Genomic DNA, 12,277 nt, shown 5'->3' on the forward strand with positions numbered 1-12,277 from the left:
TACCAATTCAGATTCCATAGCATGAATTTGTCAAGACGAAATTGCTTAACTTTTTTAACCAGTCCAATAATATTTAACAGCATTCACACGCAACTTTGTAAATAAATAAATAAAATAAAAATAATAACAGATACATATAGTGTGTACTGTTGTGCAAATTCCCATTTAACAGTGCCAAATGCAATGTTTTGGACATGACTCGACATTACCAAACAAACTATCAAGTCCAAGTTGTCCAACCCCAAGAATGTGCCTGAAAGCAGAAAAGGTACTCAAAGTTCCCTGTGTGTAAAGGGCGTGAACATCTGAAGGAAAAAATGAACGTGGTTTTGTGATTGGTCGGCGCTAAGATTGGCAGCACTGACGATCCAACCAGACCGTCTCCTGCCGGCAGTGTGTTTTTTTTCGCTACCGGTTCTATAAAACCAACCACGAGTTTGCGTCGTATCGTATGGGAGAATCCATCTTGAAGAGTGCTCTCCGATTGTGTGATCAGTAAGCAGCCTTTTTTCCGTCTAAAAATACGTTTCTCGGAGGTTTGTTTAGTTGAGACTCAGCGCGTAAGTACGTTTGATTGTGGTGGATCTGTCGTTAAAGTTCTAGAACGGAGTGATAATTACATAATTTGCAATTATACAAATTTGCACAGTGTGTGTCTGTGGAGCGAGGCACGGCCTCCTCCGCATTACGTAACTGCGAATAGAGTTGCACGTTCGTTTTCATGGGTTTGGTTTATCACCAGCGGCCATGCAGCTTCTTCTTCAGACATCTGGCTCTGCATGTTAAAAGATTGCAGACCGCCGGTTATCTTTTCGTTTGTCGCAGCAGATCCGTTCCGTTATTTGCCTACTAAACTGAAGTAAAAAAGGGGGTCTCCCTGTTAAATGTATGGACCGTGGAACCGGTCAAAATGGTGGTAGATGTATGTATGCATTGGCACGGCGTTAATGGCGAAGCATGTTTTACTGAGGGGGGATCCAAAATGTGCTAGACCTATTAGATTCATGAATTGTAGTGGGAGGAGGGAACAACAATGGCAGCAGTACTTATGTAAGGGAGCAACACGGCTAAAAGTGGGATTTTTTAATTTATCTCCTCAGGATTATAAAATAGAGGGATCATACTAGGTTTATAAAAATGTCCGACACCGAGCAGCAGTTCATGGAAACGTCGGAAAACGGCCACGAACTCGACGAGGATTTTAACGGAGGCGCCGCCGAGGAGGAGGAGGAGGAGGAACCGCAGCACGAGTTGGAGGAGGCAGAGCCGGAGCAGGAGGCCATAGACGACGGGATCGACGGAGACGCCGAGGCCGAATCGGAACTGGTGGACGACGCAGAGGAGGACTCCACAGAAACAGCAGTAGCGGTAGTAGCGGCGGCAGCAGAAGCAGCAGGGCCCGAAGCCGAAGTAGAAGCAGAGTCTGCTCTGGACGACGGCGATGGTGGCGAAGAACAGGCGACGGAGGAGGGGGGAGGCGAGGCAGGAGACGAACTCGAAGCCCAGAACGGCGCCGGCGGAGCCTCGGAAGGCGGGCAGATCAACGCCAGTAAAGGGGAGGAGGATGCGGGGTGAGTTTTTATTTTTAATATATTATCATTGTGAATTTTAAATGCATTTTTGAGTGGATTCGGCCTAGTTAAAGCTCCAGGTTTCGTCCTAGTTCCTTTGTTCCGCCGGGCTTTGTTGGCGCCATGTGCCGAAGGGAAGGGGGGAGGGGCAGCCACATAGAACATGATTGTACTCTAGTTCAACGTATGTGTGGTGGGTTTCGATCGGATGCCTAACCGATCGCGTTTACTGTGCGGATGCATTCCGGCCTATATTCTATTAAAAATGTAGATGGAAGAAAAGGAACCGTAAGCTAGTGGGATCGGGGAACAGGACCCCTGCCTTCCCCTTCCTACGTCACTGGTGGCAACAGATGTTCTGGAACAGTTTGTGCACTTGCCCACCAGCGCGCCCTGCCCCCCAATCCTCAATGAGCTATTTAGTGGCGCTGCTAATGTTACAATTTTAAACATTTAGCGGACACGCCATGACAACAGAATAGATGCTAGGTTCTTGGCTTCCGTATGATTCTCGACGACTTTTGGTAATGCATTACCACGTGGTGGTCTTGCTTACTGTAAAGTGCTCCGGATTAAGAGCTTCTGCTAAATGCCTAAATTGCAACCGACTTCGTATGCGATCGTTAAAATGGTCCTCCGAACCCTGGTCAACTAACGACATGGTCATGTGGATGGAGTGAAGAAAGCTTCAAATGCAGCAAAATAACTACTGGGATACCAAGTAAACATCAAACCTAGCATCTGTGAACAAGCAAACGGCATGACTTCCTAAATGTGAATAAGTACCCAACAGAGGCACATCTGCATGGTAACTAGCAGCAATTGAAAAATTGTGACAAGAAATGATTGCAAAAAAACAAGAGTGTTGGGGGTATAGGGTATAGTTAACTGTAATGCTATGCTGTGGTGTTAAACTGTTTACCACTTTGTTTTTGTTGGCTTAGGAAAATGTTTGTCGGGGGTCTCAGCTGGGACACGAGTAAGAAGGATCTCAAAGATTACTTCTCTAAATTTGGTGAAGTGACAGACTGCACCATAAAAATGGACCAGCAGACAGGCCGGTCAAGAGGGTTCGGCTTTATTCTCTTTAAAGAAGCAGTTGCAGTAGATAAAGTGAGTTGAAACGACGTTTTTTTTAATGTTGTGTATTGTGTAATAAGCACCGTGTGTTCAGAAGGGAAACTTAACCATGCACATTTCCAATAGGTCCTTGAACAGAAGGAACACAGGCTAGATGGTCGACAGATTGACCCTAAGAAGGCCATGGCTATGAAGAAGGAGCCAGTCAAGAAGATCTTTGTTGGAGGCCTCAACCCAGACACAGACAAAGATGTTATCCAGGAGTACTTTGGCACTTTTGGAGAGGTAAGGTCCTAATGCTCAAACAACTGCGGCCTATTTTCTTTTTCCTAGTTCTGGGTGAAAATAGCCAATATACATGCTCTCATCGCATACCAGCACATGTTCAGCTTGTAGATCGGCTGTGTTCGGCGCACAGCAAATGGATGAGGCTACAGCAGAACTGTCTTAATGAATGCCTTTCATTGTTTTATCATCTTTCAGATCGAAACGATTGAGCTCCCGCAAGATCCAAAGACGGAGAAGAGGAGGGGATTTGTTTTTATCACGTATAAGGAAGAGAATCCAGTCAAAAAAGTTTTGGAAAAGAAATTCCATAATGTCAGTGGGAGCAAGGTAAAGAACAATTTAATTTATTTTTAAATGGAATTCATGCATAATGGCACAATGTCCATGACTTCAATCTAATGTCTATGTATACTGTGTGGTGTTGCAGTGTGAGATTAAAATAGCCCAGCCCAAAGAGGTGTACCAGCAGCAGCAGTATGGCGGTGGTCGTGGAGGTGGCGGCGGAGGCGGTGGTGGTGGTGGTGGAGGAGGAGGATATGGGGGGCGTGGCAGAGGACGTGGAAGTGAGTGTCCATCCATTTTAATTTACCAACAATGCCAACTGCTGTGGTGTGTGTGCGCGTGTGTGTGTCTTTTAGTACTGCCATTTCTATTTTATTGCTATATTTGGGTATTTTCTCATTTGTTTGTATCAACCAAGACTTTACTTGTATATTGGGATGTACGGCCGTATTATGTTAAACTTAATGTTGTGTATATATGTAATTTATTGCCATTTTCTCACCTTGCAATGTTGGGAGTCGAAACCCAAGAATCTGACCCGGTTTAATCTATATGTAGAATTTGTAAGTCCTATTGACGACTAGTTAAATATGAAATGGTGTGAGATGTCTCGTGTCTCCTGTCGTTTCCAGGCGGCCAGGCCCAGAACTGGAACCAAGGATACAACAACTACTGGAACCAGGGCTACGGCTATGGACAGGGCTACGGACAAGGATATGGATATGGCAGCTATGGCAACTATGACTACTCTGCTGGATATTACGGCTATGGGGGTGGCTACGACTACAGTAAGCGATAACTGCCCCCAGCGAGAAAAACGTAATTTTCTTGGTCGTTGTTGTACAGAAGCACTCAGTCCCTTTTTTTTCCTTGTCCTCCAGACCAGGGCAATACAAGCTATGGGAAAACTCCAAGACGTGGAGGCCACCAGAGTAGCTACAAGCCATACTGATCACAAGTAGTGCAGGTATGCATTTTTGCATCATCTATAGTAACATGACAATCTAGCTCTAACCATTAGTGCCTTTTTGACTCAAAATTCTTCCATCTAGTCTTAAAACTCATTCAAACATTGTGGTGGTGAATGGGGGGCAGGGGGGACTGTGTCATGGGGTCTAGAATCATTAATTGTGGATTCATTCCATGTGCCAATCATTAAGATGCATCCCTACAAACACTACTGGATCAATAAGGGTTGAGGTGGTGGTGGTAGTAGGGTTTTCATTGGGGTGCTAGCTAGGTAATGCAGCTACTGGTCTTGTCCCCTCCGGTTGTGTCTGTGTCCATTCTGTAAAGATCTGTAAAGCTCATTCATGTTCTTGCCTTTCTGTAACTTATGTTGTATACATTTATTTTTTTAGTAACACTGAGCACCGTGTTTTTTCTCTTAAGGTCTAAAGTAAATAAGAGAAGGAACCCATGGTCCAACCACAGCCATCATGGGCTCTGGCTTTTCCTTTGGAGTTGGCAGAAATTTGGACTCATGCTCCATATGTACAGATCAAGTGAGGAACTGGGGAAGCAAATGTCACTTTTCCACTTTTTATTTTATATTGTTTTGTGTCCATTTACATTTCCAGCAATGGAAGTGTTATTTTTACTGTACTTTTTGGTACCTTTTTTTGAATCTAATGTATTGTATGGTTGTATTTTACATGTCTACTGGATTTACCAACAAGCAAGGAGCAGAGCTTTTGAAGCTCAAGAATAAAACAAATTTTTGCATATTTTTTTTTTCTCTTTGGTGTTTGTAGATTTTTAGTTTTTCTTTCCTGAGTGTTTGATGCGAGCTGCATGGCTTCAGATGTGGGGTGAGGAAAGACGGATAAGGGATTTAACTAATCAAAGGGTTAATTGTAAGTGTGTTAAGTGAATGTTTGCAGTTGGTTAAGTAGACAAGGACAACCAGTTCTTTTTTTTCCTTTTTTTTTTTTTTTTTTGTTGCTTTGGCTTTTAAAAGGAGATTCTTTCCCATCATGTCTGCAATTTTAAGTGGCTTTACTAGTGTTATGATACAACCGAAAGCAAGCCTGTTTAAATGTAAGAGGGCACTCCCTCTCTCACTGGAAACTCATTCCTCTAGTGTCTTGGGCAAATTGGTAGAAATAAACTTTTGATTTATATTACACATGGATCCTTTTGTTATTATTTGTAAAAGTAATGTTAAATGTTTTGTACTGTTAAATGGCTTGCTTGCTTTTTTTTTTGTCTTGGATAATGGTAAAGTTCCTACGGATGCCTTTGGATAACTGGTGCTTCACTTGCTGCTGGATATCTGGCTAAGATTTTGTACTCGCCCCCCTGCTAGGTGTGAACCTCCAGTATTTTTGGTATGTTTACTGTGAAAAGGTCCAGGAGACTTAAGGTTTTACTCTGGTAAGTTCTTATTCCCATTTTAAGAATGTCGCAGAGACGGTTGCATATAGAATGTGTCTTTATTTTCTTTTTGCTACGACGGATGCAAGGATGTGAAAGAGGCAGGATAAACTGTATTTAAAATGTTTATTGAGGTTTGGCTTAAGACATTTCCTATGAAAAGCAACCAGTGTTGCAGTACAAGTGTTTCTCTGGCTTTGGTCTCAGACATTAAGTCTTGATCACAGTGGCTGTCGGTTTAATGTGGTTCAATCAATTGACTACAGAACACTGGCAATGGAATGGCCTGTATATTCAAGTAGAAATGCCTGAAAAGAACAGAATAGAATGAAGTGTTACTTTAGTAGTGTACTTTGGAAGCATCACAACTCCAGAGGAGGTCAACTGAGCCTCCAATGTTAGTTGACATGGGCACTTGCTTTTAGCGATGCCCCAGTTTACAGTATTAAAACATCACTAGTCTAATGGTGTTGCCTCCCTGTCTTGTCTGTAGCTGTCGCTAGAAAGTTAGGCGTACAGTTTGAAGGAATTGGTGAGTCGGTGATCTTATGTCCACTCAATGCTACAGTGTATTGCATCAAATGGGCAGAGTTTTTGTGTTAAGATGACATTTGAACTGTGACAACTACGGGTCCCCTATTATGTAGGTACAAAGTGAACATATTCTGCCATAGGAAATACCAGTATGAAAGGTAATGACATTGTTTTGAGATTGGAGTGCATTTTACCAGTTGGTGAAGTCAACTGGATTATCAGAAAATAATTGATGCTCCATTTTCACTTCACCAACTTCTTCATAAATTATGAAGATGCCTATATCTCTACCTCTGAACCTTCTGAATGTGACCAACAGCTATTAAATGTTTTTCTACAGGATTTACAAACCTGTAAATGTCTTCATTTTTCCTATTTAAGGTCCTGGGTCTCCATATCTGTGGAAAAATGGAACATTGATCGCTTAATCATGAATTGAACTGTACGATGATCTTGTGCTTTAATTTATAACTTTTTAGGTGTTGCAACTTTTTCTCTTGGTACCGTACTTCTGATTTGTGTCTGCGTACTGAGTATATATTAAGGTACTGTAACATTGTAAGATGTCATTGTCTCACCTGTGAGGATGTGGTCGATGCTATGTGCTACCAGCTCAGCATCTTCCATACTGAAGCACATGGGAGGTTTAAACTTCACTACGCTCTCCCATGGCCCATCTGTGCTGACACAAATCCGCTCCCTTTTCAGCCTGCAATACAAATAGATAAGATTCCCAAAGCAGAGACCAAAAATTGAGGGCACCAACTGTTTGGTCATGACCCTTTATTTCTACAGGCTTGATTTGTACTTGTACTGCCATTCTGCCAATGTTCTGTAGCTCACACATGCCTTGCAGCATGGATCCGTAAGCTTTTATATTGGCCAATTTTGGCTTTATGTCAGATTTATAACCAAGTATAAATCAGTGTTGACCATCACCTCTTCACCACCGTTGATGCAGCATCTGTGGCTGGAGTCTTCAGCTCTCTGTCTGACACCAGCTCCAAGCCCACAAATAGACCGACCCCTCTGCAAAGAACCAAGGATTACAAGTGAAAAGCAGTCAGTGACAGTGCTGTACAGATTCAGGCTGTTAAATTCAAAGTACATAATTTTGTAATACTATGAATTGCTAGTTGATACTGTGCTCTTACCGGACATCTCCAATGATTTGATGTTTAGTTTTCAGCTTTGTGAGCAGGTCTTTGAGATGCCCTCCCACTCTGGTGGAGTTCCCTCTTAGGTCCTCTTTCTCGATGACGTCAAGAACTGCCAAGCCAATGGCACACGACACTGGGTTACCTCCAAACTACAAGAGGTCGGAGGGAATGGAATGCCCTAATTGTTTTTAGCACGTATTAGAAAAAGAAAATGCTGTCCAACATAATTGAAAAAACAAAGCACGGTCCAATAACCATGTCATGGCTTGTGGTTCTCTATCGTGACAAGTCTCCCATTATAGAGAGACTGTGGGATGTACTCCATCCATTTGTGATTTGCAAGATTTGATTTGTAATAAGGCATTGCGCTGTAGGAAGAACTAGCTCTTCCAGAGCCTGTGTGTGTGTGTGTGTGTACTCAACTGTACATACGTGTCGTGTGTGTGCGCATGTAAGTGCGTGTGTTAATATTAACCATACCCAGTACTAAGTTGGCCTGCTAGCAGTGTGAACAAGAAACTGTTGTACTGTATGTAGCCTACTGCAAAATGACCTCCAGACCGGGGCACACAGACCCTCTAAATATATGTCTATTCTCATTAAGAGCCTCTACAGCAGTGCCTGTTGGGCACTGGCCTACTTGGAAATGCATGCCCCACCTAGATATTATTTCTCTGTCCCTTTTATGCCCATATATGGAGTTCTTTGTCAGGCATGCCCAAATGTGGAGTCTATGCAGACGTCAGAATGATGTCAGAATAGGCCAGCTCCATATTTGGACAATGGCAGAGGCCTTTTTGGGGCGGTTCTGGACAACCGTGGGTCTGACCGACTCGACACAGGCTACTGGGGGGTGTGGAGCGCGTGTGTTGGATTTGAAATCGGTGGGGCGAACGGTTCCCGAGTTACGTGGAGTACACACGTACGACGTACGTACAGACAGACAGACAGAGACTTGGTGCATTTATAGATCGATAGATAGATGCTGTAAAAATTCTGACACATGCTGTTTCCCCCAAATTTGACCTATTGAATTTAGGTAGGTATGTAAAATACTTGTAATGTATTGGTGGAAAAGAATATGGCAAATCTATCTGTAATACCTCAAAAGGATTGTGTTATGCACATCCATATAGTCGCTGGTGAGATGAACATGTTGTAGGAGTAAAATATGTCTACAGCAGCAGCTGCTGCTCTGAAAGTCTTGAGTAGGTTTAATGTGCAAACTCACTTTAGTGAGTTTAATGTATGTGTTACAGTCTGTAACACATACATGCTACCAGTTTAGTCATCAATCTGTAACTTACAGATTGATGACTAAACTGGTAGCATGGACTTCTTTTATTCCCGCTGATCTGTAATAGTCACCGTGTTGAAGTACTCCACGCCAGTGGCAGTGAAAGCTCCAGCAATCTCTACCGTGGTTGCCACACATGCCAAGGGGTGCCCATTGCCCATGGGTTTCCCCATTGTTACTATGTCGGGGCTGAAATCCTCTCCCTGCAGCTCAAAACCCCAGAAGTGACTTCCCACACGTCCAAACCCTGTCTGCACCTCGTCCGCCACAAACACCCCCCCTGCCGAGCGGACATATCTGTGAAGAAGAGAGAGAGAGAGATCCAAATCCAAATCATTATGTTTTTGTCCCAGGATTCAGGAAATGTCGATTGTTGAAGATGAAATTGCTCCACTTCACTCTTAGGGTTAGTTCAGATTTTTAGACTTAATGCTGTATGAAATACTTGCCATTTATATAGTGGTTGCAAAGGTATTAATTGATTGCCGTGGTTCTGGTCTGGTTTTGGTGAATATTACCGTATTGTGCCGAATATGAGACAACTCTGAAACTATACAAAGTTTATAAACATCAGGCAATCAATACCTGTCCTTTGCCACCACTATATCAATGGCAAGTATTTCCTACAGCTTTAAGTTTAAAATCTGAATTAACCCTTTAAGAGTGAATACTGAGGACTCACTCGGCTACTTTAGTTGAGTATCCTTGTGGCAGGATGATTTGCCCTCCAACGCTTGGCAATGACTCTGCGAAAAATGCAGAGATCTGTTGAAAATGAGTTGAAAGAAAAAAAAGAGAAATTATACAATGATCACCATGAATAATCATAACACTATTTGGCCATGCAGTGGCTTCACATGTGGTTCTACATTATGCATTACTGCAGTTTGCAGTACTATTAGCAAACTGAATTGTACTAAATCGTACCTTCCTGCCTTTCCCTTGCACCTCGTCTATTTTGTCTTTCACAGTGGCAGCATATGCTTCGGCCGGGTTGGGGTGGTCGTCTTTATATATTCCTCTGTAGGTGTCTGGCAAGGGTACCTAGGAGAATGATGTGTACTATTTTGTCATGGAAAATATTCACTGTTGGTCAGCAGTTCCAAATTATGCTTATGTAAGCTTACACACCACATGAACCCATTCTTTCTGTCCTGCCAGTTTCCGGAACTTGTATGGACTAATGTCGATGAGGGACATAAGGTGTCCATGGTATGCACTGGTATAGAAGGAGAGTTGTATTGTAATTGACATATTTATTTGTACGTTTTATTGTCTGTGTCAAAATGACAGTAAAAAGAAAACCCTCTAAACTCACTGTTCGAGCACAATGACGTCTTCGTGTTGTGTGTACTGCTGTGCCAGGCGGAGAGAGAGATCGTTGGCCTCAGACCTGTTGGGTGAATGAATGGATAAATCACCTTCAATAGGGAGGAGTGGAACCATGAGGTTACCAGTTCGATCCCGAAGTGTCCTTGAGCACTGAACCCCTAATTGCTCCTGATGTGCAGGTTGGCGCCTTGCATGGTTTCTGCTGCCATCGGTGTGTGAATGGGTGAATGTAATGCACAATCTATGTAAAGCGCCTTGGATAAAGGCGCTATATAAATGCACCATTTACCAATGTCATGCTATATAGAATTTCATAGACTAGACTAGAGGAAGGAAACCAAAGACAGACAGAGAAGTGACATGCAAGAAGTGATGGGGTGGGTTCAGATTCAAACCTGGGTCCTCACGGTCGTCATCCTTGTGTGCCAGTTTATTCATTTATATTCTGTATTTGCGTTTCTTGGCAGCAATATATTAGAACCCCAGACTCCCAGTCCCAGGGCGTACACTCTAGTAGTCTAGTAGTCTAATTCACTGCACATGCATTTATCAGCAGCATGTGGCAAATACAAATATTTAAATCTTGAATCACTTTGTGTGCACCACCACTGCTGTAATCTCCTCGTCTGGTTCTGACAGACAGGTAGTGTGTGCAGGCTGGGTGGTGTGTGACAATCCGGTTGAAGTATTCCTTTGGTACGACTGCGGCGGCGGGCCCGGGAGAACAATAACGCGACACGGGACAGTATCACGCTAAAGATTCACTAAGTTTATTACACAACAGGGAACATATATAGTGCTGGATCATAATGATGTGACAATAAGATATGAGACAAAACAACGTGCCTACTGCAGCAAGGCTGAGCTTGCTGTCGCTGAGATGTCTCTCGTAGCCTATCTATAAAGTATGCTACAGTTCAGGCAGTACACAAGTACAAGTACACTGTATCTCAAGTTCAAGTACACAGACATGGGCAACTCATGATTATTATAACAACCACCACTCACCCAGAGTTGACAAAATAGAAGACACACAGCTTGTCAGGCAGTGTGGCCGCCAGGCGTTCTGCATAGAGGGTGATATTGTCGTGCAGGAAGCGTGAGTTTGTGTTCAGTAACTCCATCTGAGCTGCTGCAGCTTGTGTGATGCTGGGATGACAGTGGCCCACTGGAATAGACAAACACCAAGTTATACAAAGTGTGACCACTAGAGGGCAAAATTGAATTGAGAATGTTGTGTTGATTGATTTATGAACAGTTTGCAGAATTACATTACATTATTTCAACATTTATAAGTCAATACAAAAACTGTTAACTGTGAGTGGACGACGCCATAACGCATTACACGTGTTTACAGCCATAGACCACGTCATGTGACTTTCCTCGTCGAGTTGAACGATTTCCGTTAGTTAAGCAAAGTTGTATCGATATGTTTATAAAAAACAAACATATTGCTCTATTTAAATTTGAGGGGTTTTACCATGCTGAACGTTGCTGATGCAGTCTAAATACCGCTGGTCGTTCTCGTCATACAAGTATTGACCCCGAGCTCTCACTATTTTCACTGGGTCATCTGAATAAAACAGTCTACAGGACGATCTGGGAGAGAAAAAAAAACAATACATTAGCTCTTCTTACGGTGTAACACGGCTGTTATTGACATAAACAGACAGTCTTGATACTAGTTTTAGATTGCCATTATGAATGCTATGATAGCAGGATAGATAGAAATCAGTTCACTGTGACAATGTGATTGTTTACCTACCCGATGTATTTATTTCTCATCGCAAGAGTCTGTTCTTTTCGGAACTTTACTGATGATGCCATTCTCGAGTCGATGCTCTGTCATCTGTCTGGGATGAATTAATTAATAAATAAGTTATACGGCTCCACGTTGAGGGTCGATCGGTTCGTTCTTCTAAGTAAACAGCGTAGTAAAGAGTACAGTAGGAGTAGACCATAGCGTTATGGGAGTAATAATACAGCAACAAACCTCTCTACGCATGCGTCTTTCTGAATCATGGCTGCTATATTTGTTTGGTGTTTTACAAATTACGTTTTATATAGGCCTACATTATATAACACAACTACCGTATATCTTATTCACGCCTTTTTATATACTGACAGAAATCAGGACTTTAGTTATTAAGCCTGTCTGTGGGGTTTCTTTCCATTTCCGAGCTATTTTAATGTTGTTTATTCAGGAATCCATTGGTAGCGGACCAGGCCAGGGGGGGAGGCTGCTAATGTTATGCATGAAATACACTAAAACAGTCTTTCATTTGACAGCAAATGCAATGACAACACAACGATAAAACATATCCACGTAGAGTTATGTTATAATGGGTCATCGTGGG

The 12,277-nt window shown here is 42.7% G+C and overlaps 2 protein-coding genes across 5 annotated transcripts; one reads left to right on the top strand and one right to left on the bottom strand.

Moving 5' to 3' along the window:
• Positions 1-446: 446 nt before the first annotated feature.
• On the top strand, positions 447-5,347 carry LOC308322385 (heterogeneous nuclear ribonucleoprotein A/B-like). Of its 3 annotated transcripts, none has more exons than XM_080773608.1 (9): positions 447-495; positions 1,101-1,571; positions 2,516-2,684; positions 2,778-2,936; positions 3,135-3,266; positions 3,367-3,502; positions 3,854-4,009; positions 4,103-4,188; positions 4,614-5,347. In XM_080773608.1, the coding sequence occupies exons 2-8, from the start codon at positions 1,138-1,140 to the stop codon at positions 4,171-4,173; spliced, it is 1,257 nt and encodes a 418-aa protein (XP_080629734.1). In that variant the 5' UTR covers positions 447-495; positions 1,101-1,137; the 3' UTR covers positions 4,174-4,188; positions 4,614-5,347. The 3 variants fall into 3 exon arrangements, with proteins under 3 accessions (XP_080629734.1, XP_080629736.1, XP_080629735.1); XM_080773609.1 differs by having other exon boundaries at positions 460-560; XM_080773610.1 differs by lacking the exon at positions 4,103-4,188.
• LOC308322383 (5-phosphohydroxy-L-lysine phospho-lyase-like) lies at positions 5,131-12,038 on the bottom strand. 2 transcript variants are annotated; one of them, XM_080773606.1, is made up of 14 exons: positions 11,914-12,038; positions 11,686-11,773; positions 11,401-11,519; positions 10,929-11,088; positions 9,907-9,981; positions 9,720-9,807; positions 9,516-9,632; positions 9,271-9,353; positions 8,660-8,885; positions 7,286-7,440; positions 7,071-7,160; positions 6,710-6,840; positions 6,483-6,529; positions 5,131-5,905 (listed from the first exon to the last, which is right to left on the bottom strand). In XM_080773606.1, the coding sequence occupies exons 2-13, from the start codon at positions 11,745-11,747 to the stop codon at positions 6,504-6,506; spliced, it is 1,332 nt and encodes a 443-aa protein (XP_080629732.1). In that variant the 5' UTR covers positions 11,748-11,773; positions 11,914-12,038; the 3' UTR covers positions 5,131-5,905; positions 6,483-6,503. The 2 variants fall into 2 exon arrangements, with proteins under 2 accessions (XP_080629732.1, XP_080629731.1); XM_080773605.1 differs by lacking the exon at positions 11,914-12,038 and having other exon boundaries at positions 11,686-11,882.
• Between the last annotated feature and the right edge of the window lie 239 nt (positions 12,039-12,277).

Source organism: Protomyctophum bolini, assembly GCF_963924005.1.
Source record: "Protomyctophum bolini genome assembly, chromosome: 10".
Taxonomy (NCBI): domain Eukaryota; kingdom Metazoa; phylum Chordata; class Actinopteri; order Myctophiformes; family Myctophidae; genus Protomyctophum; species Protomyctophum bolini.